The following is a 23,339-nucleotide window of genomic DNA, read 5'->3' on the forward strand; positions in this document are numbered from 1 at the left end:
GGGATGGTCTACAGGCAAGGGAGAAAAAGAGTCAGTGCACTCTGCCACACCCCGGCATGCCTCCGAACTGCCTTCACTCAAGCCCTTTAGCTGCCTCCCATGCGCACGTGTGTGACATCCTCTATGTGTGAGGTTTTCTTCTATTTTTCATCACACATCCTGATGGTGTGAAGGCTATATTAAATAGCAAGCCTAAACTGGAGTGACTATAAGCGTTGGCATGTGTGTGTCCTACCATGGGTTTTATTCCATGCAGGATTGCTGTTTCTTGCCTTAAATCTAATATATAAACTCTAAACCTTTGGGAAACTGAAGCTAAATAACACAGATTCAGAATTGGAATGGATGGATGGCTAATTTTTTATCACCATTTACAATACTTACACAGCTGTTAACCAAAGAGCTTTCTAAGAATGCTTTAGGTAAAATATAACTGACGGCTTCAGCGTGTTCATATTATACAGAAAATGGTAACAACATTGATGTTTATTGATTTAACTGAAAGTTGAAGAACCAGTTAATCATTAATTTATGTACTAAAAGATGTATGATAACAAAATTTCAATTAGATGCCTTTACCTCCCTCAATATTGTATGCATTTTATCTGATGCCTTTTTGTAAAACAAATTAGTTAAAATGTTTGTTCATTTTTCATTAATTCAGTTTGCCATTCATCAACACTGGTAGGGCATCATACAATCAAAAAGAACTTGTCAATTTAGTAGAGATTATTTTAGTTTAAATGGCAGTACATGTATTTGATTTTAAAGTTGAAAATTCATGTTAATATTTGCTTAATTGCTCAATAAATATGTAATTTGTAAACTTGTCTCAAAAGAAAACATGTGCCATAATTTACTGCTTCGTTTATCACTTCATTTTTAAATATTAATCTTTAATGCTTATGAAAGAAGACTTTTTTTAATGAGAAACAGTAAACAGAAAATGTATGGTTAAAATAAATCCTAGAAAATGACCTTAACTTTCTTAATTGTTATACAGTACGTCTTTATACTATTTGATGAACATCACTCTTTTTCAATCTGCAGCTTACTGACATGGAAAAATTGATACTGGTTATTCTTTTTTTAAAAGGTAAGTAAAAAAATCATTCTACTAATTTTTATCTAAAAGTAATTCAATAGGAAAAATGCTGAAACATCTATTATGAAGTTGGCACACCACTCGTGGGTGCAAGTATACATGTGATACTTGGATAAAGTTCAGAGATGTGGAAAGAAGTACGACTTCTAAAAACATTGGTAAGTGCCAAACAATAAACCTGTGTGATTGATGATTTTATAAGGGCTACAGAAACTTGGCACTAACTTCTGTGATTGAAAATACAGCCAACAGTTCTTAGTGGACAGCAATGTTCAATGACCTGGGGTCACATTTATAAAACTTAGCCTGGATTTTGAAGTGAAAGTATGCATATGCCAAAAAATAATCAGATCTATAAAATCTGTCATATACATATTTGTACACAATTTATTCTTTATAAATCTCATTCATCTTGTAAACATGCATATGTGAAAACGCCTCAAATTCCACCCCATTTGCCACCCTGAAACAACCATATACAGTATGGACTATTTTAATTGACCTTGCACATAAATAATAGTTTTACCTATTAGGTGTGACAATGGTGACAGCAGACAAGAAAAGCAAAAAGTGAAACTCTGATGACTGTGAGATAAAATTTCTTGTCTATGAAGTAGCACGCAAAGAACCTTTATTTGGTGGCCTTTGTGCAGTTGTAAATGATGAAGGAAACATGTCAGAGCTGCCATGAACTCCATTAGCCACATCATGCCTTAAATAAAATTAAAAAATTGTCTGGCTTCATTGGCAGAGTGTGAGTGCAATGGGAGGGGGAAAAAGCACCTCTGTGTTCTCTGATTTTGATCTACATATGGCATCTGTATTCAGAGATGCCTTATTATGTGGCATCGTGCCTGAGAAATCTGGTGATATAGATGTATCATATGAAACAGCTTCAGAGGAATTGGGTAAAGCATTTAATGTATGACTTTGAGTGAAATCACATACACCATATGGAAACTGAATATAGTGGCTTGTCATTTGGTTTATTGCTTCCAGCACAGGAGGCATGACTGAGCTGGAGCTTGGCTGAGATACTTCTAAGCTGTCGGCCTGAGCCCTCTAGTAGGTGCTTCTTGCCAGAAAGCCAGCTATTGTTAACACAGAGGTATAAGACGGCATAGTCCAATTTTTGGGAAAATTTGTCTTTCTAATTTTGGGCCCAATTCAACACGTAGTTCCAAGAGAATACGCCAGACATCATTAGTTTTAATTGGCAAAATGTACCAAATGCATTTTTTGCAGCAAATATGTTGTTTTTTTCTGTGACCTTGTTCACAGAATATTTTACTGGAAATTTGAAGTGCAGCCGGCTTACATGGACATTTTTCCCAGTGCCCCTTGAGGTTTGGTGAGTCAAGTGTGACATCAGAGAGCTGTGACAGCCATATACAGAACTTTCATGCAAGTGTATTGTAAAATACTTGGTAATATGCTTTGCATGCATGATATGTCTGACTCTATCAGTATTTTAGCAGAATTTCCACCCAACTTGCAGTATTTTAATTTGACGGGTACATTAGTGGATCATAATGAGAATATTATGAGTAATGCAACCAGATATATAACACTGATCCCTGTATGCTGGCAGTAGAGTGCAGTATGGCTACTGTGTATGAATAATTAGCCATGTGGCAGCAACTAGAGCAAAAACAAGCCTTAAACAAGCCCTTCCTCTATTTATACTTTCTAGACATTTCTATTTTATTGATGGAAGAAAAAGTGATGAGCATCTGCACAGATAGTTTAGGAACAAAAAAAAATATGTTCTTGCACTACACAGAGCCATGACTTCAAACAATGAAATGAGCCAGTCTTACACTGCTGCTTTGTGGAGCTGCAAATATGTGCTCAAAGACTGGAACTCTGTCAGCGCTAGGATTTATATTTTATTTCATTATTGCTAGTTTGTGGCTATTTGCTCTATTTTGTTTGTGGCTTTCATTCCATAGGAGTCTTTTGTTGTTTGAAGCATGGTGGCATAGTGGTTAGCACTGCTGCCTCACAGGTCAGGTCACATTTTTGACCACAATAATTGGTCCAGCATACTTTGGAGACATTTCCTTAACCCTGAGAGACACTTAAAAGATCATTGCACCATTATAATCCATCTAAACGTCAATATCTCTTTCCTCTTTGACTTCAATGCATTTTGGTGAATTTCCCAAACATTTCTGTGATTTCACCAAACTCACAGCAAAGTGAACTCCGTGGGGTTCACTTATCACTAGTCATCATCATGGCCATTAAAATGCCTGCTATTCCCAAAAAGCTTACTCCCTATGTATATGACCATTTGTATAGTCTTCAGTCATTGAAAATCAAGCCATGTTGTATTAAATCATTAGGTTATGAATATGCTGTAGGACAGGGGTGGGCAGATTCAGTCCTGGAGGGCCGTAGTGGCTGCAGGTTTTTGTTCCAACCCAATTGCTTAATAAGAAGGACTTATTGCTCAAGTAACACTTCTGCTTCACTTTAGTTGTCTCGCTCGTTAAGATTTTGAACCCTTATTGCTTATTTTAGTCTTAAACAGCTGTAGTCTTGGTTTTTAATTGCTCCTTATTAGCAATAACATGCAAATGACAAAAGAAACCATCATTTCTCCAATAAGCTTGTTATCATTTATGCCTGTGTGTATTTATCATGCACTATTAGGTTTAATGAAATACTTGGAAGGAAAGTGAAGAGAAAAAAGTGAAGCACTGAGCATAACTCGTCTGTTTTTGACTTCAAATAATTTGGATGATATCCTTAGAAAGGAAAAAAAATCTAGGATATGAGAATGACCTGACATGGCAGAGTTAAAGCACTAGCAAGCCATGAAATTAAATAATTGACAAGGACTGGTTTTTAATTAAGCAACTGGGTTGGAGCAAAAACTTGCATCCACTGCGGCCCTCCTGGACTGAATCTGCCCACCTGTGCTGTGGGGAATGAGAGGTATGCTGGGGGTGAATCTGTGTTTTTAATTAATGCAATTATTGACAAGAAGAGATTGCATTGATTTCCAACCCTGAGAAGTGACAACAGGCAGCCTAGAGTATTGAGTAAAACCCAAGTAAGTTGTTTAGTGGAAATATTCAGGATTGACCCTCCTAAAAGGTAACTGCAATACAGTGTATACATCATATTCATCACTGTTGATATTTTAATATGTTTGTCACGTTAAAAACACAGCTTGGTGATATGAATTATTATATGGGTGAGTTGTAATTTATCTGGTTTGGCTGCATTTCCCTACTTTAACTAGGGTGTTATTATATTATTCTACTTTTTTTAAAATGTTGAGTTTGAATGGGTGAGAGTTGCCATTTAGATAAGTTCCCCCATCAAGTTTTCTTTTATAAATCCTTATGTTTACATGAAAAGCTGTGTATGCATATTTCACACCTCTGTGTATATACAAGTTTTATAAATTTGCTGTACCAGATTAATCTGTGGTGATGGTGCTCAGCATGTCTTTTAGAAAATAATATTTTACATTATATTGTTGCCCAAACATATTTCAAAGCATGTACTGTATGCATATCTTTTGGTTCCACAAAACTAGAGACTTAGTATCATAAATATACTAAAACTTGAAAAGCACAGTAATGGTAGAATTATGGGTCACAGTCGCCTCAGAGTAAATACTCTAAGTAGATGGAAATAATTCAGAGACAAAGCATTGACTGTATTGGTTAATGCTCTAATTTGACAATATCAGGATAACAGGCAGAGAAGATGTTCACATTACTTTTGACTTCAAGAAATTAATTCTTGTTGTGAAGAATCAGGCCTACAGTTGTTTGTTTACAACTAATATATTAGTGTACGGATCACCAAAGGGCCTATTCTGACTCATTTTTGCTTTGGTTTTCCTTTAAATAAATCCATTTAAAATACTTTACAGAAGTATCAAGAAATATGTGTTCTTTGAAACAAACTAATATCCATGTTTTGAGGGGATATTATATTTATTGCACACAATTGCTTAATATCTCTTGCTTAAATCCTCAGTTGATTTGTTGTGTGCTAATTAGCAATAAGCTATAAAGTTGGTTGGCCACACCAGGTTCATCTATAAAGAACCCTGCTGGTTTCCTTTCTTGGACCCTGTTCATCCTGTGTTTTTGTTTCATTAGACTGAGTCACAATACAGTAATCCCTCGCTATATCGCGCTTCGACTTTCGCGGCTTCACTCTATCGCGGATTTTAAATGTAAGCATATCTAAATACTGTATATATCACGGATTTTTCGCTGGTTCGCGGATTTCTGCGGACAGTGGGACTTTTAATTTATGGTACATGCTTCCTCAGTTTGTTTGCCCAGTTGATTTCATACAAGGGACGCTATTGGCGGATGGCTTAGAAGCTACCCAATCAGAGCATGTATTACATATTAACTAAAACTCCTCAACGATATAAGATATGCTTCCCGCGCGGTGCTTGATTGTTTGCTTTTCTCTCTCTCTCACCCTCTCTGACATTCTCTGCGCCTGACGGAGGGGGTGTGAGCAGAGGGGCTGTTTGCACAGAGGCTGTTTGCCTAGAGGATACGGACGCTCCTCTACAAAATGCCGCTTTATCGCGGTGCTTCGCCATACTTAAAAGCACATATTGATTTTTTGATTGTTTGCTTTTCTGTCATGCTCTCTCTCTGACATTCTCTGCTCCTGATGGTGCTCCTTTGAAGAGAAGATATGTTTGTATTCTTTTAGTTGTGAGAAAGAACTGTCATCTCTGTCTTGTCATGGAGCACAGTTTAAACTTTTGACTAAAGGGTGTTATTTCATGTCTAGAGGGCTCTAATAATGTTAACAGTGTGGGAGAGTTTATAAGGGCTTAAAATATATAAAAATAACCATACAAACATATGGTTTCTACTTTGCGGATTTTCATCTATCGCGGGGGGTTCTGGTACACAACCCCCGCGATCGAGGAGGGATTACTGTATTCATTTAGCATCTCCTCAGTAAACATCCATAGCAGTCACTTAAAATTTCATTGCTCTGCTAATTCCTTCACTTATTTCTGTTTTGGGTTTTTTTCCCATAATCATTGTGACTTTTTTTTAGCATACCTAGTTTTTATCAATCTACTGTAGTAATTTCTGGATTTACAGATTAAAAAAATAATTATTTGCATTTGTCATAGAAGTAAAGTAAATTATACAATGACTAAATGGGAACATGTAAGTTAAATAAACCTAGTAAACTTTTTATCTGTTAACCTTTCTTATATTGTATGTGGTAAGCACCATCCATAGGTTCTTTAAAAATGTTTTCAGGTACTTATCAATGCAAAGGTAATACAGTATATATTCAAGCAAAAGAACTATAGAAAATTAAGGACTTTATTAATTTCAGCACCTAAATATGTTGTAGACCTGAACAAGTTATTCATGTGATCAGTGAAAAAGTTCAAAACAAGAAAAGCATAATAAGGAATTCTAAAATATGTCATTTTGTCCAAACTTTGAGTTCATCTTTAAAATTACCAGATTCATTTTTGAAGCTAAATCAATCATATTGTTTTTGAATGATCCATTTTTTCTTTGTTAATTTTTTAACTTTTCTCTATTTCAGACTCCATATTGCTTAATTCTTTCAGTGGAACAGATTTTTATTTTGTATCAACCTCCATGACATGGCATGAAGCTCAGAGCTTCTGTAGAAGTAACAACTCGGATCTTGTAACTGTTACAAGTCAAGAGATGAATCAGAAGCTCTCAAATATTTCAAAAAACTATCTTCACGGTATTTTCTGGATAGGGCTCTATCATGACAGAGACATCTGGCAGTGGCCCAATGGAGAAAAAACAAGCTATTACAATTGGAAAAGGAACTTGTTTTGTGCTTATGCTAAGATGGACGGCTCCTGGATGGATTCATACTGCGATGTTTTGAAGCCTTTCATATGCTACAAAGGTACAAGATACTTAAATTAAAAATGTATAACTGGTAAAATTTTGATATTTAATAACATTATCAATGCATATAATCTGAGCAAATGTTTATTTACAAATTAAAATGTTTTACTGTTGAATAAACTCCTATTCCAAATATTTTAATAGCTTCCAGAATTAAAAATAGAGTTGAAATATTGCACTAAGAGCTTAATTATTCTACAAAAAACATTAGATATGATTTACTCATTTTTTTAAGTGCATTCGCATATAATATGAAAAGCACCAACTATAATTGCCAGTGCCTGTCAGTCCAACTGTCTGTGAAGCAATTCATCTCCCAATGGATCGATTCTGTTAAAATATTGCACATTTATTCTTCAAGGAAATTCAATTTTCATTGATATGTCTTAAATAAAATATTCTGTACATTTCAAAGACTCTCATTGAAAAACTTCGGCGAACTTCTGAACTCATGTATCTTAAAGCACAAAAGTGTTCTGTGTTACTTCAATTACTTTACTGTTTCAAGTTTTTTTTCTGAGAGAAGTCACTTCATATGTTTGTTGGGAGAAAACGAATATGTAAACATACAGAAAACAAATATGTATTCAGTATTTATGTTACACTAAATACACAATCTCTCATCCGCATTATCTCAGTATTTCTCTGACACTATTATTTATGGTCAAAGCTTCAGACCTACTCTCCATCATGGCCCAAAGCAGTCAACAACTTTAGCATGAGATCTTAACAGTGATTTAAACTCTCTATTGGGGACGTCTTTCAAAAATGTCATGTTTAAGGAATTCAAGCTACAGTTAGCTACAGACCCTTCACAATCAACAACTAACAATAGGACATCAATCAGCGCCATTTCTACAGAAGCTGGAATTGGAATCTCTTGTTCTAGAAAAATACTGAGCCATGACAAGCCTGTTAAGATTATGTGTTTAACTAAATGAAATTGTAAAGTACTCTTAAAAAGTACACATTTAAGGTAGTCTACTAAAACATGTAAGTGAATTCTGTTATCACTGTTATTTCTGAATAAGACAAAATATTCAGGAATATTTAATAAACAAAATATGATAATTAACTTTTTAAAAAGTTTCAAATCAGTTCCCTAAAGACATGCAAATGTTAACCATGCATACATTTTCTAATTTGTTTAATTTTAATCACTAAACAAAATACAACCAAGTATGGTTTGCTCACTACTGAAATTTCATGACATTACATATGAGTGAGGTTGTGTTCGTCATTCACACACAACACCATAAATAGCCAAATAAAAAGGTAAAAAGATCAACCAAATACCAAACAGAAAAAAACATCTGACAGTGTAAATAGAAAATAATACCAAAACCAGGCCAAATACCCAAGACATGACCTTGGAACTCCTCTCCAAAAACAGAAAAACAGAAGCACCAATATGTCAGAAGAATGAAACTGTGCACAACCACTGTTCCTAGGTAATCGTAGTGATGAGCAAAACAACAGTTTCAATATCTGTTCAGTTTTTGCATAACTGATGCTAAAATTACTTTTCCATGTGATTCTACAACTGCTTAATTCAAAGCTCAAGAAAGGGTTCTCTTGGAGTGTATAACAAAGAATATCTTTCTGTAATGTGTTTTTCACACTTTATATATACCTATATGTTATATTGCCTATGTTATTTTCAGTAGCCACATAATAAGATAAATCAAAGCACACCAGTAAAATCAATTCTGCTTATTCTGCTCATTCACAATACTTTGAAGGAGTGCAGCGTGTTTTTTAAAAAGTTTGACATGCAATACATTTTCTACATAAAGACACAACAAAACGTGCCACCATGTACATTCTTCACAGAAAAATTCACAACATGGCATTCCTCTCCCAACTGTGTTGTTACCTAACAACCACCCTTTGCTTCATTTTGCTTCCTGCAGATGAAAAATATCAATGCTTCAAGCACCTAGGAGCAACAAGTTTTATTTCTGTCTCTGATGCATCTTTAGGATAGCAATCAGCAGGATGGTCATCATAATTAGCAAAATCTGCATGTAATACCAAAATAATCACAAGTACATCTTATGGCGGAACAAAATGTCTACTAAATGACAGGCAAGAGAATGTGTAATTAAAGCACAAAAATGCTTTCAGACAGTAACTAAACACCCTTTTTCTTGAAAGGTATGAATGTTTTTCCGAATTTGTTTTGTAAACCAAAGTAATGAGTTTTGCTGCAAATTTCATTTTGCTACTCCCTAGTGCTAAGAAATAAATTACTCTTGCTGAAGTCTTTAGGAGTAAGCTAGGGGACTGGACATGCTCTACAATCCTGTGAATGGTGAAGATTTGTTGGATAATATTATCAAAGAATATGGGTTCAAGCACACGAAATCCAGAGGCCCACAATATTACTAGTTCATATCAGTCACATCCTGTTTTTTTTTTTTTGTTTACCTTAATTGCTGCTTTTTTTCTTTTTCCTAAAATATTTCTTATTTTATTTCTGTTAATTGTTTCATTATTGTTAACTATCTTCCTAGATTCTTTTGATAGTTTAATTATGCCCCTTCTGTTTTTTTAACTATGTTATGTGCCTGTTTATGTTTGATGTAATTACATTACAGACCCCAAGTTTGTTCATTTACATTACTTCATCAATTTGGGAGTAAAGGTATTTAGGATTTTTTTATTTTATTAACAAATTTTTAGGCTTAAGTTTCTTCCATCCATTATCCAACCTGCTATATCCTAACTACAGGGTCATGGGGGTCAGAGCGCAAGGCAGGAAACAAACCCCGGGCAGGGCGCCAGCCCACCGCAGGGCGCACACACACACAAATACACACACACATCCACACACCAAGCACACACTAGGGACAATTTAGAATCGCCAATGCACCTAAACTGCATGTCTTTAGACTGTGGGAGGAAACCCACGCAGACACAGGGAGAACATGTAAATTCCACGCAGGGAGGACCCAGGAAGCGAACCCGGGTCTCCTAACTGCGAGGCAGCAGTACTACCTACTGCGTCACCGTGCCGCCCAGTTTCTTCCTTAACCTTTTTATAGTACTTGTTTATTTTGGAATTTCAATACTTTGTTTTTATTTTGGTTTTTGAATGAAATATGTTTTGGGTTAGTTTTTTTTTTCTTCATTTCTTTTCTTTCTGTTTTTTGTATTTTTATTTAAATTTAAATTTACTTTATAAAGTATTTTTATTAAAATTAATTAAGAAAGTTAACATCTCTTTGTGGAATTGGTTTTGTGATAACTTCCTCCAATTATAGGGAATAATCAAATAAATAAAACCCTAGAGACATACAATACTATTTAGGACCCATAAATAAATAAAATCAAAAGCAACGTTTGGAACCTAAGTTCAAATGTGTGAAACACATAATTTCCTGCTTACTTTTCAGGACCTCAGTCTCAAAAACAAGAAATGAAAATACACCTAAAAATATAAAAAAGAACCAAACCTCCCCAAACACTGAAATAGTGCAGGTATAACAGAAAAGTCACCAGCCAATTAAGTTATAAGACAGGTGCCTACTATGGGTTGGGAGGCTACATTGACAATAGATTGTCAAAGCCAATGACTGCAGACCCCTCTGTGAAGTCATTCAGGCGCCTGCAGCTGGAGGTGTGAAATGACACAAGGCTAATTTGAAAATATGTGCCCTATGCTGTTAGATAATAAAAAGTATGGCAGGCAGCTCCTGTGTTTGTGGGGCAGACAATATCACTGGCAGACTGATTATTCTTTCCACTAGATGAACACCCTGTGTCTCACAATACATCACCTTCTGCACAGAACTACAGCTTCACTACAGTTACAGACAAAACCAACATAAATGTGTTGCACTGCTACCCTCTGTTTGTTTTTGTATTTGCAATCTTTTGACATATGTATTGAACCAGTGTGAGCTGTGCTATTTCTCCTTTTGTTGTTTACATTATAAATGTACTTATCACATGAATTTATAAAATGACATTCTACTAATAGACAGCTTCCTCCCAATTTGCGGTGTAATCACAGCACACAAAACACTAGGGACATACAAAACCATTTAAGATCCTCAATAAATAAAATTAGAACCAAAGTTTGCAATCCTAGTACACAATTTCAGGACATGACTCACAAAAACAAGTACTCAAAAAAACCCATAAATAGCATGGAAAAGGCTCCAAACCCCAAAACACATAGACATTGCAGTTGAAACAGAGAGATCAACTGCTACTATGACCCACACAGACAGTCTGTTTAAAGGGCAGATGTCTGGTTTTAGAGTGTTCATCCACAGAGTGCACTCCATCTATTGGACAATAGGACAAACTTTACCTCTCTTTCAGGATGCTGTTCAGTGGGGACATTTCATTCATTACCCACCATTACATCTGTGTACTGGAATGTATGGGTGTTTAATCATTTAGTGTGAATCATCTTGTGAGGAATTAGGCAGGATTTTCTGCAAACAGTTATACATCATTAACTTTCTTTAGTTAATTGGTTGTCGTCATGAGGATTGTCTCGGTCCCCATGGGTCTGGTGACCATGGTGAAAGTGGGTCCATGTTCCTTGACTTTTCAAAAGGTCAGGGGCTGTGAATCACTGGATCCTGTTCCCAGCGCATTGTTAGAGGAATCTGTGAGCAAGTGACACACCATCTGTGGTCTAGCAATCCACGTCCTGCTTACAGAGGAATCAAAGCATTAAGCACATCCGAATCTGTTCCTCGGAGAGCCGCAATCAGGGCGGCTGGTGGAATGGTCCTTATGGATGACATTGCAGTTGTTCAAAGCTGATCCTCCAGCTAGGACGTTGGATATCTCTGGGTCCATGGTTCTTGAGGCTGATCCTCCAATTAGCTGTGAACCACCCAATCTGACTGAGATTGCAAAGGTGGTGAACCAGCTGAGGGGGGGAAGGCTGCAGGGATCTGTGGTATCCAGGGTGAACCCCTCCATGCTGGTGGTAAGGCTGTCCTGGTATTGCAAGCAATCTTTGCTTCCATTTGGGAGACTGGCATCATCCCAACTGACTGGAAAACGGGACTTGTCATCCCTATCTGGAAAGGGAAGGGTGATCGCTTGGATTGCAGCAACTACAGGGGGATAACAATGCTCTTGGTGCTGGGTAAAGTCCTTGCTAGGGTCGTCCTCAATAGGATCTGTGATCACTTGCTCACCTACCAGCGACTGGAATGGTCTGGTTTTACGCCTAAGAAGTCTACCATTGACTGCATCCTGGCACTGAGGGTTCTAATGGAGCACAAACGTGAATATCAGCAGAGTTTCTTTGGAGCCTTTGTCGATTTTCGTAAAGTGTTCGACTCAGTTGATCAAGCTGCCCTGTGGGACATCCTGAGGGTTCGTGGGATCCTCTCAAGGGTGCTGGATATCATGGCCAGCCTCTACACTGGTACTGTGAGTGCTGTGCAGAGTGGAGGCAGAACCTCTGTTCAATGCTTGTATGGACTGGGTGTTGGGCAAGGTCGTGGGGTCCAGCAGCTGTGGGGCATCTGTTGGTGAAGAAAGGTTCACAGATCTTGACTTTGCTGACGATGCTGTGATCTTCACCGAGTCAATGAAGGCTCTGATCGGGGAGCTTGAGAGACTGAGCAAGGAGTCTGAGTGTCTGGGATTGCGAGTGTCCTGGATAAAAACCAAGATCCAGGTCTTTAATTACTTCTTGGGCATAGCCATCAGCAGTGTGTCTGTTTGCGGAGAGAGTGTCAACCTTGCTGAGAGGTTTACTCACCTTGGCAGTGAACTTCATATCTCTGGTGACTCGTCCTATGAAGTCAATAGACGGATTGGGAGAGCATGGGGGGTCATGAGGTCGCTGGAAAGGGGTGTGTGGTGCTCCCGATCTCTATGCAAAAGGACGAAGGTCCAAGTCTGTAGAGTCCTGGTGCTTCCTGTCTTGCTATATGGTTGCGAGACATGGATGCTATCCCGTGACCTGAGACGAAGACTGGACTCCTTTGGTACTGTGTCTCTCCGGAAAATCCTTGGGTACTGTTGGTTTGACTTTGTGTCAAATGAGCGATTGCTCATGGTGTCCCGAATGAGGCACATTACCTGCATTGTGAGGGAGCATCAGTTACGGTATTGTGGCACGTTTCCCCAAGGGTGATCTGGCTCGTAAGATCCTCATTGTTGGGGACCCAATTGAATGGACCAGGCCAAGGGGTCGCCCAGGTAACACTTTGCTACAGCAGATAGGGGGTCATTTCCGAAGGGTGGGACTGGACCGCGTGTCTGTCTGGGGGGTTGGCAACCGGGATCCCAAGTAGTTTCATCATGTAGTGAGTGCGGCAACACACTATACCAGTGCATGCTCCCCAACTTGACTTGACTTGACTTGTTGTCACCGTCTGAATTAATTTTGATGGGTTTATCCCATTTAAAGTGTTTATTTATTTGTTCATTTATTAAAGACATTCTTATTTAGCATATTTAACGACAGTATTTATTTGTTGGTAATTTATTAAAGTCATTCTTATTTAGTTTATTTAACAATAGTGTTTAATGTCTTTTTAAATTGAGTGTGTGTGGGCGGAGTCAAAACTCGGCGTGTTCCTGGTGTCCTCAAATAAGAAAAATAAATCACCATCTTTAACTGAAAATCTGAGTGTCCTCCACTACAACCGATTTTGATGATCCAGGTAATAGCCTGGAGATTAACACACACCCTTCTGTTTATTTGTTTCATACTTCACATTCTCAGAAGTCACGTATGTTAAAGCACAGTGCAAGCTGAGGAGCTTGACATGAGTGTACCGCTAATACATGTGCAGCTGCTTCTTAGAACGTGTGATGTTATCATTAGAGCTCCACTCAATGTGGATTTGAACGTGCTGGATTGATTGTACATATCTAGTCCTACCAGTCTGACTTACATATACAGTAGTATGAATGTCAGTGTTTCTTTCATTGTATTAACAGAAACCAAGAATATCAATAGGAGCTATTTCTGGATAAATGAGAGTGTGTCTTGGAGCAGCGCTCAGAACTACTGTCGGGTGAATTACAAAGACCTGGTCAGTATAAGGAATGAGAATGAAAACCAAAAGATAATGAAGACAGCACAGAGGGGCAACTTCTGGATTGGCCTGTTCAACAATCAATGGAAATGGTCTGATGGGCAAAATTCAACATTTCAAAACTGGGATCTAAATTGGCATCAAAACTGGCATCGAGATTATGAAAGTGAAAAATGTGGGATTATTAATCCAAATGGAAAGTGGTCTGCCTATCTCTGCAACATTCTGCAAAACTTCTTCTGTAGTAACAGTAAGATTGCTTTATTGTTTTCATTACCAATACAAGAGTTTCACACACACACACAAAACAAAATATTCTTAGTTGTTTTATTTTTGTTAAATGAATGAAATTCAGATTTTCAATGGAATAAGAAGTATAAAACTGAATAGAAAATAAGCATTGTGATACTTTGGATTTGTTTATAACTGCTTTTAAGATCATTAATTTTTACTATTAGAAGAAACAGTATTGTGAAAATGCATATCTATTTGTTCACCTGTTGTGCATTTTTGTTATTTGTTTCCATATATAGTTAAAATATTCAGTACTGTATGTAGAAATCAAACAGCACATCAGGTAATATTCACATGTATACATTTTGTTTTTAAGGTTCCTGTGGGCCTCTTTCTTGCACTACAACATATTTATTTATATCAGATTTGAAGTCCTGGTATGATGCCCAGAGACACTGCAGATCACACTACACAGACCTAGTCACTGTTGAGAATCAGACTGTAAATGACCAGCTGTTACAAATCTCAGGACAAAGAAAGGGATGGATTGGGTTCCGACATGGAAATGATACTTGGCAATGGTCCAATGGAGATCAGCTGACCTACAGAAATTGGAATCCAACCCGTTACTGTGCTCAGGTTCAACCAGATGGCTCATGGGCAGATTCCTATGGCTATGATCAGATCCATGTCATGTGCTACAAGGGTAAAAATATCTTGTATTATATGGTAATGTTTGAACTTGAAACCCAGGCCAGTCACCAGAAAGTAGGCCAGCAACAGGTAGTCAATGGATGACACATTACTTAGACTTCTTAAACTTCTTCCAAGATAAAGATTGCCTTTATGATGTTAATTGTATTATACTTGGGCTGTCATACTGATGTTCACACAAAAGCTAAATGACACATTTAAAACTTGCTCAGTAAAATGTTAGCCTCCAATAGCACTATTCATAAGTGTAACTGCCTAACTGTGCTGTCAAAGTTTTTATTTTTGTGGTATGCTTTAACCCAGGCATTTCAAACACGCGGCCTGCAACAGAAATTTGTGCGGCTCTCATGACAGATCCTAGTTAGCACTGAACTTGTACAAAATGATTGCTATCATTTGTGATTGAATCATTCTGCATCTTCGGCGTTACTTATTGACTTTTCTTGCTTATGCTTTCTGACAAAAGTGCGTTTTCCCATGGCATTACAGTACCGGAAACGTCATCTGCTAGTATAGCCACGAGCCTTGACCAAAGTTAATAAGCCGCAACCTCACAAGTGAAGTGCTAAGCTGCAGCAGCAGGCAGCAGGGGCGGCTTTAGGCATGTGCAAACTTTGCACCTGCACAGGGCCGCCAAGTCAATATACTGTATACTGAATATAAAACAGAAAGAGAAAATAACGACACAGCTGACGGCAATGTGGCCAAAAAACATTGTGTTTCTTGTTACGCTGTATTTACTAATGTCGCTTGAGTCAGAGCAGTAAGCTATATGTAGTATTATAATGTTCTGCCGTAATGAGAATATCTTGGGCCGCAACTTGGTTTTCAAGTTATGGACACACTAATATAGAAGCGTGTCATGAGCACGAGGCGGCTATGCAGTGTCCGCAACAGATGTGGCCATCCACCATGCATAAGATACCATATTGACATTTGCGGGTGAAGGGGCCACCGATTCTTTCTCTGCCCAGGGCTGCCATGAGCCTAGAGCCGCCCCTGTTAGGTTACACTACTGGCTGGGCTGCTGAGACTGGCCACTGGGCAGAACTGACCATTACGAGTAGTAATAGCTCGCATATTTTCAAGTTTTTTGCTCTAGTTTTGGTGAGTTGTTTATTAACATATTTTTGTGATTTTGAGTTTGTAAAATTAGTGTAGGTCAGGTGGCTTTTTGCATATCAGCTTATTTTACAATATAAACTTTGAAGTAAACTTAGTAAAGTAAAATTTGATTTTTAGAGGATTTGTTTTCCAACTTGAATTACTGAACAATGAATTCAGTTAGTGTTTTCGTGATTTCAGTTCACACGAACAGGACTTTGCGCAGTTCTCTTACAACATTGAGAATGCGCCTGAGAATATCCAAATGGAATTGATTGAACTGCAGTCAGATTCTATTCTGAAGGCAAAATACAACGAAGTTGGTGTGCCAGGCTTGTATGCTTACCTGCCACCCTCGTATGTGCAGATCCGTAAGCTGGCATTGAGAGTACTGTCTATGTTCGGAAGCACTTACCTTTGTGAGCAATTGTTTTTGTTAATGAAAGCTACCAAAACATCGCTCAAGACATACTGTCGAGCACCTTTCATCCCTCATAAAAGTTGCAGCTGCACAAGATTTCAAGCCATAAGGACCTAGCTAAGAGGCTAAGACTCTAGTTGTATGCTGTTGTACAGAGAGTGTATGGAAATAAATTGCTTTTCTTTAAACTTTAAACATTTTTTAAAGTTTTCAGTATTGGAAAGAAAGCTACAGTAACTTTGTATAATAGTATTTGTTACAGTGCGGCCCGCTGGCCTTGCGTATGGCAGTCAAAGCGGCCCACCAATGGTAGTGAGTTTGACATGCCTGCTTTAGCCCATATGCACAAAATTTTAGCTCAAAATACATTTGATATCATGCTGTATTTTTTTGAAGTTCACTCTTTCTCCTTGTGTCTGTGCAGGATCTTTAGGATATTTTGGTTTCATCCCATATTTTACAGAAACACATCTCTAACTTACATCTCTGTGTTACTGTGAGTGACAATGTACACCTAGCAGATAATTGGCATTCAGTCCAGAAAGAGCTGCTGCCTTTCAGCTAATGCTGTTAAGATAAGTTATAACAACATAAATGACTGGGTTTGGGAAATGAGTGAATGAAGATTAGGGAAAGGCCACTATCTTAAATCTGCACCATATCAGGAAAGCATGCAGGTTTGAAAGTTGATGTAAAAAAGCTTGAATAATATTTAGTTTTTTTTTTCATTTCTGGAGATTGCTCACATACATTGTATATTTACTGTAAAGACTATTATTATTTAGAGTATTGTGTGGCAATGTATTTTGTATGCTGGAATTTTAAGGGAAGACTACATTCATCATTTATATCACAGACAGAACTGTAGCATTACTTTTGAAATTGAATTTAACCATACTATGCCTTTTTTTTTTAAAAATTATATCTGTGTGTCTTTTCTGGAATGAAATGCACAATAACTGCCAGACCCTGCAGCAGCCATTTAGAATTTGTAAATTGCAAATTCATTTTGCTTTAAAAAATAATTGATAAAAAAATGTTGAAACTTTCTGATATAAAATTATGATAGGACATGACATATTCACTAAAGTAATGAAAATTTCATAACTTCCAGACATCACCTAATTCAGGGTTTATTTTACAGAAATGAGCAACATAAGCGAGAGGTATGTCTGGATTAATGAGACAATGGACTGGTCCAGAGCTCAGAACTACTGCAGAGTGAACTACAATGACCTGGTCAGTATTAAAAATGAAAGGGAAAATCAGGAGATAATGAAGAAGGCACAGGGCAGTCGCTTCTGGATTGGCCTGTTCAACAACCCTTGGAAATGGTCTGATGGTGGGACATCCACATTTCGAAACTGGTACCAGAATTCACATTGGTACAACCCGAAAGGAGAGAAAGTTTGTGTATTCTGTACACAGGATGGAAAATGGGAAGAGGGAAACTGCATAATTTCCTTTCCCTTCTTCTGCAGTAAAAGTAAGGCTCTCTTTAATCTTTTTATTGTCCTACCATTTTGCCATATAATAAGAGTCAGAATGGAAAAGCAATAACTGAATATAATAAATCAAAATAAATGGAAGTATATTGAATAATATTACGTGGTACCAAGAGCTTTACTTGCTACTCTTTCTTCTAAGGAATTTAATGCAGGTGTTGATTTTTAATATAATAATCTGTTAACTTTAGAGTAAAACATTGGTATCACCTTAGTTAAGATGCAATATTTTCATAATAATTTTATTAATGTGTAGCTAGGGGGTGGTGGGACATTTGGGATTGTAATTCGAGAAATGCTGGTGCACTTTTTCTGTTATATTAATTTGTATTTTTAATCGTCTTTATGATTATTCTTCTGCCCTGGTCACAACATAACTATCAGAATGATGGAATATTTAAACTCTAAATGTGGCAGATTATTTGTTTTTCTGACTACTGCACTTTTCACTTTTATTTACCCTTAATGAAGTTTGTTATTCACTCTAAGCTTGTAATTCCAAATGTGTGCTACATTATAAATCCATAGAAAGAAGAGTCCAACTGAAACATATTGTGTAGAATAAAAGTGAAAGGCGATCACGGATCTGACAGCTGAGAAAACAGAAACCAACAGCTTCTTCCTATCCCTAGAGTACCACCAAGCACGTGCTCTCAATATGGTGCTGGGTATATCATGGACATGGTGCTGCAGCTTATTCTCTGTCAGTCTTTCTCTGTTGTTGAAGTGCTGTACAGTTAATGAGACTTGCTTTCTGCATTTTAAGAGCAGCATAGATCATAAACAAAACTGCTAGTTAATTTTAAAGCTGTCAGAAATCAAGCGCAAACCTCTATTTAAAAATACAGTGTATTAAGTATGGGATCTCCATTACAAAGAAAAACTGCCATTTGCTTTCAGACCCCATTTTGCCTTATGTATATCTTAATATACCTTAATATCTGCCCAAAGTTATTATTTTGCTAGTAGCACAATGTGTTGTTTTGAAAAGTTAAAGACTGCTATGTATTTAGTGTTTATGCAGCTCAGAAACCTGAGAACACATCTTCAGTCCAATAGCAGGTGCCAAGTTCTGTTTGTCTGTGCAGTCTGTCAACTCAAATCCTTCCTTCCTTCCTTTCTTGTCATATCTGCACAGTCTTCTGTATGACACCGTATTGACACCTGCCACCTCCTGCTCGCCGACTGTCATTGGTTTGTGTAGTTTTATAAATCAGTGTTCATGTTGCTGCATGGAAAACAGTTTTAAAATCTGATTCTGACCCTTATGTATTCACACCCTATTAAAAAATGTGTTTTGCCCGTGACTCAGACAAAGTTGGTATTGTTGTTTTAATTGCTGTTTTCAACACAAAATCCTTGATGCTCTGATGATTAATCTTAATTGTTTTCCATGGATGTACTGGTTACTGTAATCAAACATTTTTTATATTTATATACATTTTATCCTGTATGTGCTGAGGAAAACATTTTATCTGCCCAGTATAGGGTCACAGGTAGTCCGTGATTATCGCAGTACCACTGAGTGTAAATCATGAAGCAAACATTGTGGTGCCACGCTTTTTCAGGGCTCAATCAGATTGCCAATCAGAAAACGGAATGCTACACGCAATCCAGTAACAGAAACTTATAAATAAAGTATATGTTTAGTTTTATTTCTGTTATTTTTTCTAGTTTCAATGAGCTGCTTCACTCCAGGATCATCCAGGAAGAGTCAATGACTTCCTCTAAAAACGATGGAAAAACATCCATCCATCCATTATCCAACCCGCTACATCCTAACTACAGGGTCACGGGGGTCTGCTAACAATCCCAGCTAACACAGGGTGCAAGGCAGGAAACAAACCCCGGGCAGGGTGTGAGCCCACCACAGGGAAAAACAGTCTTTGTTTTATTTTTGTCAGCATTTTGTGCACATTAGGGCTGAAAATGCTCAAAAACCTCTGCATGTAGGAGTTTTTTAAACTGCTAAGTCGAAAGTAGAAGCAGACTACATTAACCAGAAACTTGAGAGGTGTTTCACATAGGGTCAGTGACAATATATGCAGAGAGTTACCTGGTAATTAGTTTAAAAATTTGCCTTTTTTAATTAGGCATATTGAGTGTGCATTTTCACTTAAAAAGACAAGACAGACAGCCAATTAATTCTGGGATTAGGATTAAACAAAAGGAACGAAAAATAAAAAGTAACTTTTCTGCTGCTGAGGCCTGGATTGAGCTGAAACTGTCAGCTTGTAGAAGTCCATACTTCTTGGCTCACCAGAGCAATAAATTCCCCAAGTATGTGGCCCATTGCAAATTCGTGTGATAAGGGAGTAGGTGTTTTTTCTTAATATTATTTGTACAATTTGTTGGTTGTTATGAATGAAGTGTCCTACGAGATGAAACAGGCTTCACTGGCTAGGCCAAGCCTCCTTAGCCTGCCTGGAAACAACCCTCACCCAGCTCACTAGCCTGCTTCAAGCCTTGCAGGTCCAAAACAGATTTTAGCCATTAATAATAAACCTAAATGTCCCAAAAATATCTCTAAAGCCCCACAAGAGGAGAATGACTGAAAACCTTGGCTTGTGCAGCTAAATGCAACAAATAATTTTTATAAAGATAAGATTTGTTAACAAAATATCAACAAATTACAATGAGATGCTCCAAATTCAAAAAGAGGAACAAAGAAGTTGCCTAAAAGGCAGTCCTAAAATAAACATGTCTAAATTACAGTACAGATATCAGATTCCTTTAAGCATAGCAGAAAAATCAAGAAGATCAAAAAATCCAAGACAGATTATCACAGTACCTTCAATAATTGAAACAAACAACAATGGTTTTCACTCACTGGGTTACTCTGACTCATTAGTATAGTCAGCGGGAGGTCCCAGGAGTGATGATGTGAGGTTGGTCCCACCACTAGAGGCTCCACCCACAAACAACATGGAGTATCAGAACATTTAAAGACACAAGAACGACAATTAGACATCATAAAGGTTTGGGGCAGCCACCCGTATAATGTGCCTTGGCTGCAAAAAGATATTTAAAGATAGTAAATTTTTCACAAATCTGAGTCCAAAACAGAACTGTGGTATTAAATCAAGATGGCAGCTTTACAGGTCAGTGTAGGAAGTGATGTCATTGGAGCCAAAAGCGGAAGTGGTGTGATCAGAGGTGAGCCCGGAAGTGACATCATCGAAGGTACCAGAAAGTGATGTCATCAAATGCACTGGAACCCTGCAGGATTTCCCGAGAATGGTCTACAAGGAATCGAGAAAGACAGTTAGTGCACCCCACCGCCCCCTGGTTGGACGTGGAATTGCCATTATTCAGGACTTTTAGTTGACACTTACTCGCACGTGTGTGACAAACATCACATGTAAAACTAACAGAAATAACATAAAGACATGAGAAGTAAATATATAGAAAAGTCTTACACTTTAAGCAGTTATTCACTAAAACACCAGTAAAACAAAATATCTAAAATTTCATCCCAATACTTGGCAGTAGGGTCATTGTTGCAGGTACAAAATACAGTGAAAATCTTGCTTGTGTGTGCTCTGCAGTGGCATGATTAAAGATGACTACCTACATCAAAACCTTTGTCTTTCTTATCTGGAAATTCTACAAATGAAAAACAAACCAAATAAGATGTCACAACACGTGTGTAAAATACACTTTACCTAATTGCGGCAGCTCTTTGGCATGGCATTAGCTAGCTTAGCTGTGCTCTTGGGATACTTCCTGCACTTTTGTCCTGTTTCTTTTTAAAGGTTTTTGGTCTTTTAATATTTTGGTTTTGATTTTTTGCTTTAGACCTTTGGCTTGTTCTTTGCTTTTACTAAGTTCTTGATTACCTTTTATTTACTTTAAACAGAAAATGTATTTTGTTATTTTGTATTCTTTAATTATATAACAATTTGTGGCTTAGAATTTATTACTTTTTCAATTTTTTTTAAATTTTAAAATTTTGTTTGCATTCTTTACTTTGTTAAATATAATTCAAATATTTAAAGCTTTTAGTTAGTTTATTATATTTTCTACAAGAGGTTTTCTTATTTTTCATTATTTTGAGAAACTATCTAGTTTATGAGGTAACTGAGAATCACCCAAATTGGTGATGATGGGTGCAAATTACAGTCTATTTGATAACTGGGGGAATTGGTGAATATGGTACAGACATTCACATTGCAAAAGGAGAAGGAGGATAGTAGCATCTAAGGCAAAGTGCTAGTGGTACAGAACCAGGAAAAGTGGAGCTGCTTCATTTTTTTTTATTCTTTAAGAAAGCATAGTTGTTTAATTCTCCTTTACTGGTCACATTAAGATTACATTCTTTTCTCTGGAATCTTGCATTTTAATGGATGATTCAAATTTTCTGTTTCAGAAGACTGATTTCTTGGATCTTTAATGCTTAGTTTGTAATAACCACATAAGGTGGCAGCAGCTTTGAATATAACCGGAATCAAGAGATGTTGCTTAATCAATAATTCTAAGCTAAGTGTCAGAACTAAGAAGTTAAGCAAACAGTGATCAGGACCTGTTTTAAGAATTGTAGACAGGAAAGGGTATGGGAAACTTTGGTGACAAAAAATAAAAAGGAACACGTAAGAAGGGCCAAAATCGTATACAGGTAGTCCCCAGGTTACAGACATCCGACCTACGACATACGAACGGGGCCAATGCTGCGACGCATGAGCCTCAGTAACTGTGGCAAGCGGTTTCACTGGCCACCCACCACACACGGCTGCCCTGTTCATTCTAGGTGGGCGGCTGGTAATGCTGCAAACGGTGACCCGGTTGTGGCTGAATGGAGGCCATTGAGTGTGAACGGGTGGCGGGGGATAGCATTGTAGTGTGCCTCAGATGGCTGTGTGTTGAATGGGGGCAGTGGTGTTGTGGCAGGCAGTATACTGTAGTGGAGGTGACTGTGAGGTGGGCTGGTGATGTACCGCTCCTCGCTGCCCCCATTCATTCTCAATAGCAAACCTGCTTGTACTGTTACTGCACATAGCAGGAAGTTGTCTCTTATCAGTACAGGGTGGTCCAGATCTAATTATGCAGATCCAGATCGTCTGGATGACTTTGATTTATGCAGTGATGATTCCAGTTCGGTGCAAGGACGATTCTTCATGTCGTCAATTCACACACTTCTCGATGGTCTGGGATTTTTCGGGTGATTTTCTATGTAATAAACTGAATAAGTTATAGCGTAATGAAAATTGAATAATTAGATCTGGACCACCCTATACATCAGACGTGTTGACGACTTGTGCCTTCCTGCTATGATAGCCGTACAGTGCTGTGCAGAACAGCTCATCTTAACCTTTT

At 37.5% G+C, this 23,339-nt stretch overlaps 1 protein-coding gene across 1 annotated transcript in view; it reads left to right on the plus strand.

The window, feature by feature from the left end:
* Positions 1-4,196: 4,196 nt before the first annotated feature.
* LOC120539083 (macrophage mannose receptor 1-like) overlaps positions 4,197-23,339 on the plus strand; it is a 48,171-nt gene continuing 29,028 nt past the window's right edge. Inside the window, exons 1-5 of the mRNA XM_039768818.1 lie at positions 4,197-4,210; positions 6,677-7,018; positions 13,951-14,298; positions 14,659-14,988; positions 17,666-18,007. Of these exons, the coding sequence (XP_039624752.1) occupies positions 6,733-7,018; positions 13,951-14,298; positions 14,659-14,988; positions 17,666-18,007 (1,306 nt within the window). The 5' untranslated portion in view covers positions 4,197-4,210; positions 6,677-6,732. The remainder of the gene's footprint in view (positions 4,211-6,676; positions 7,019-13,950; positions 14,299-14,658; positions 14,989-17,665; positions 18,008-23,339) is intronic.

The sequence above is a fragment of the Polypterus senegalus genome, chromosome 11 (genome assembly GCF_016835505.1).
Source record: "Polypterus senegalus isolate Bchr_013 chromosome 11, ASM1683550v1, whole genome shotgun sequence".
NCBI lineage: Eukaryota > Metazoa > Chordata > Cladistia > Polypteriformes > Polypteridae > Polypterus > Polypterus senegalus.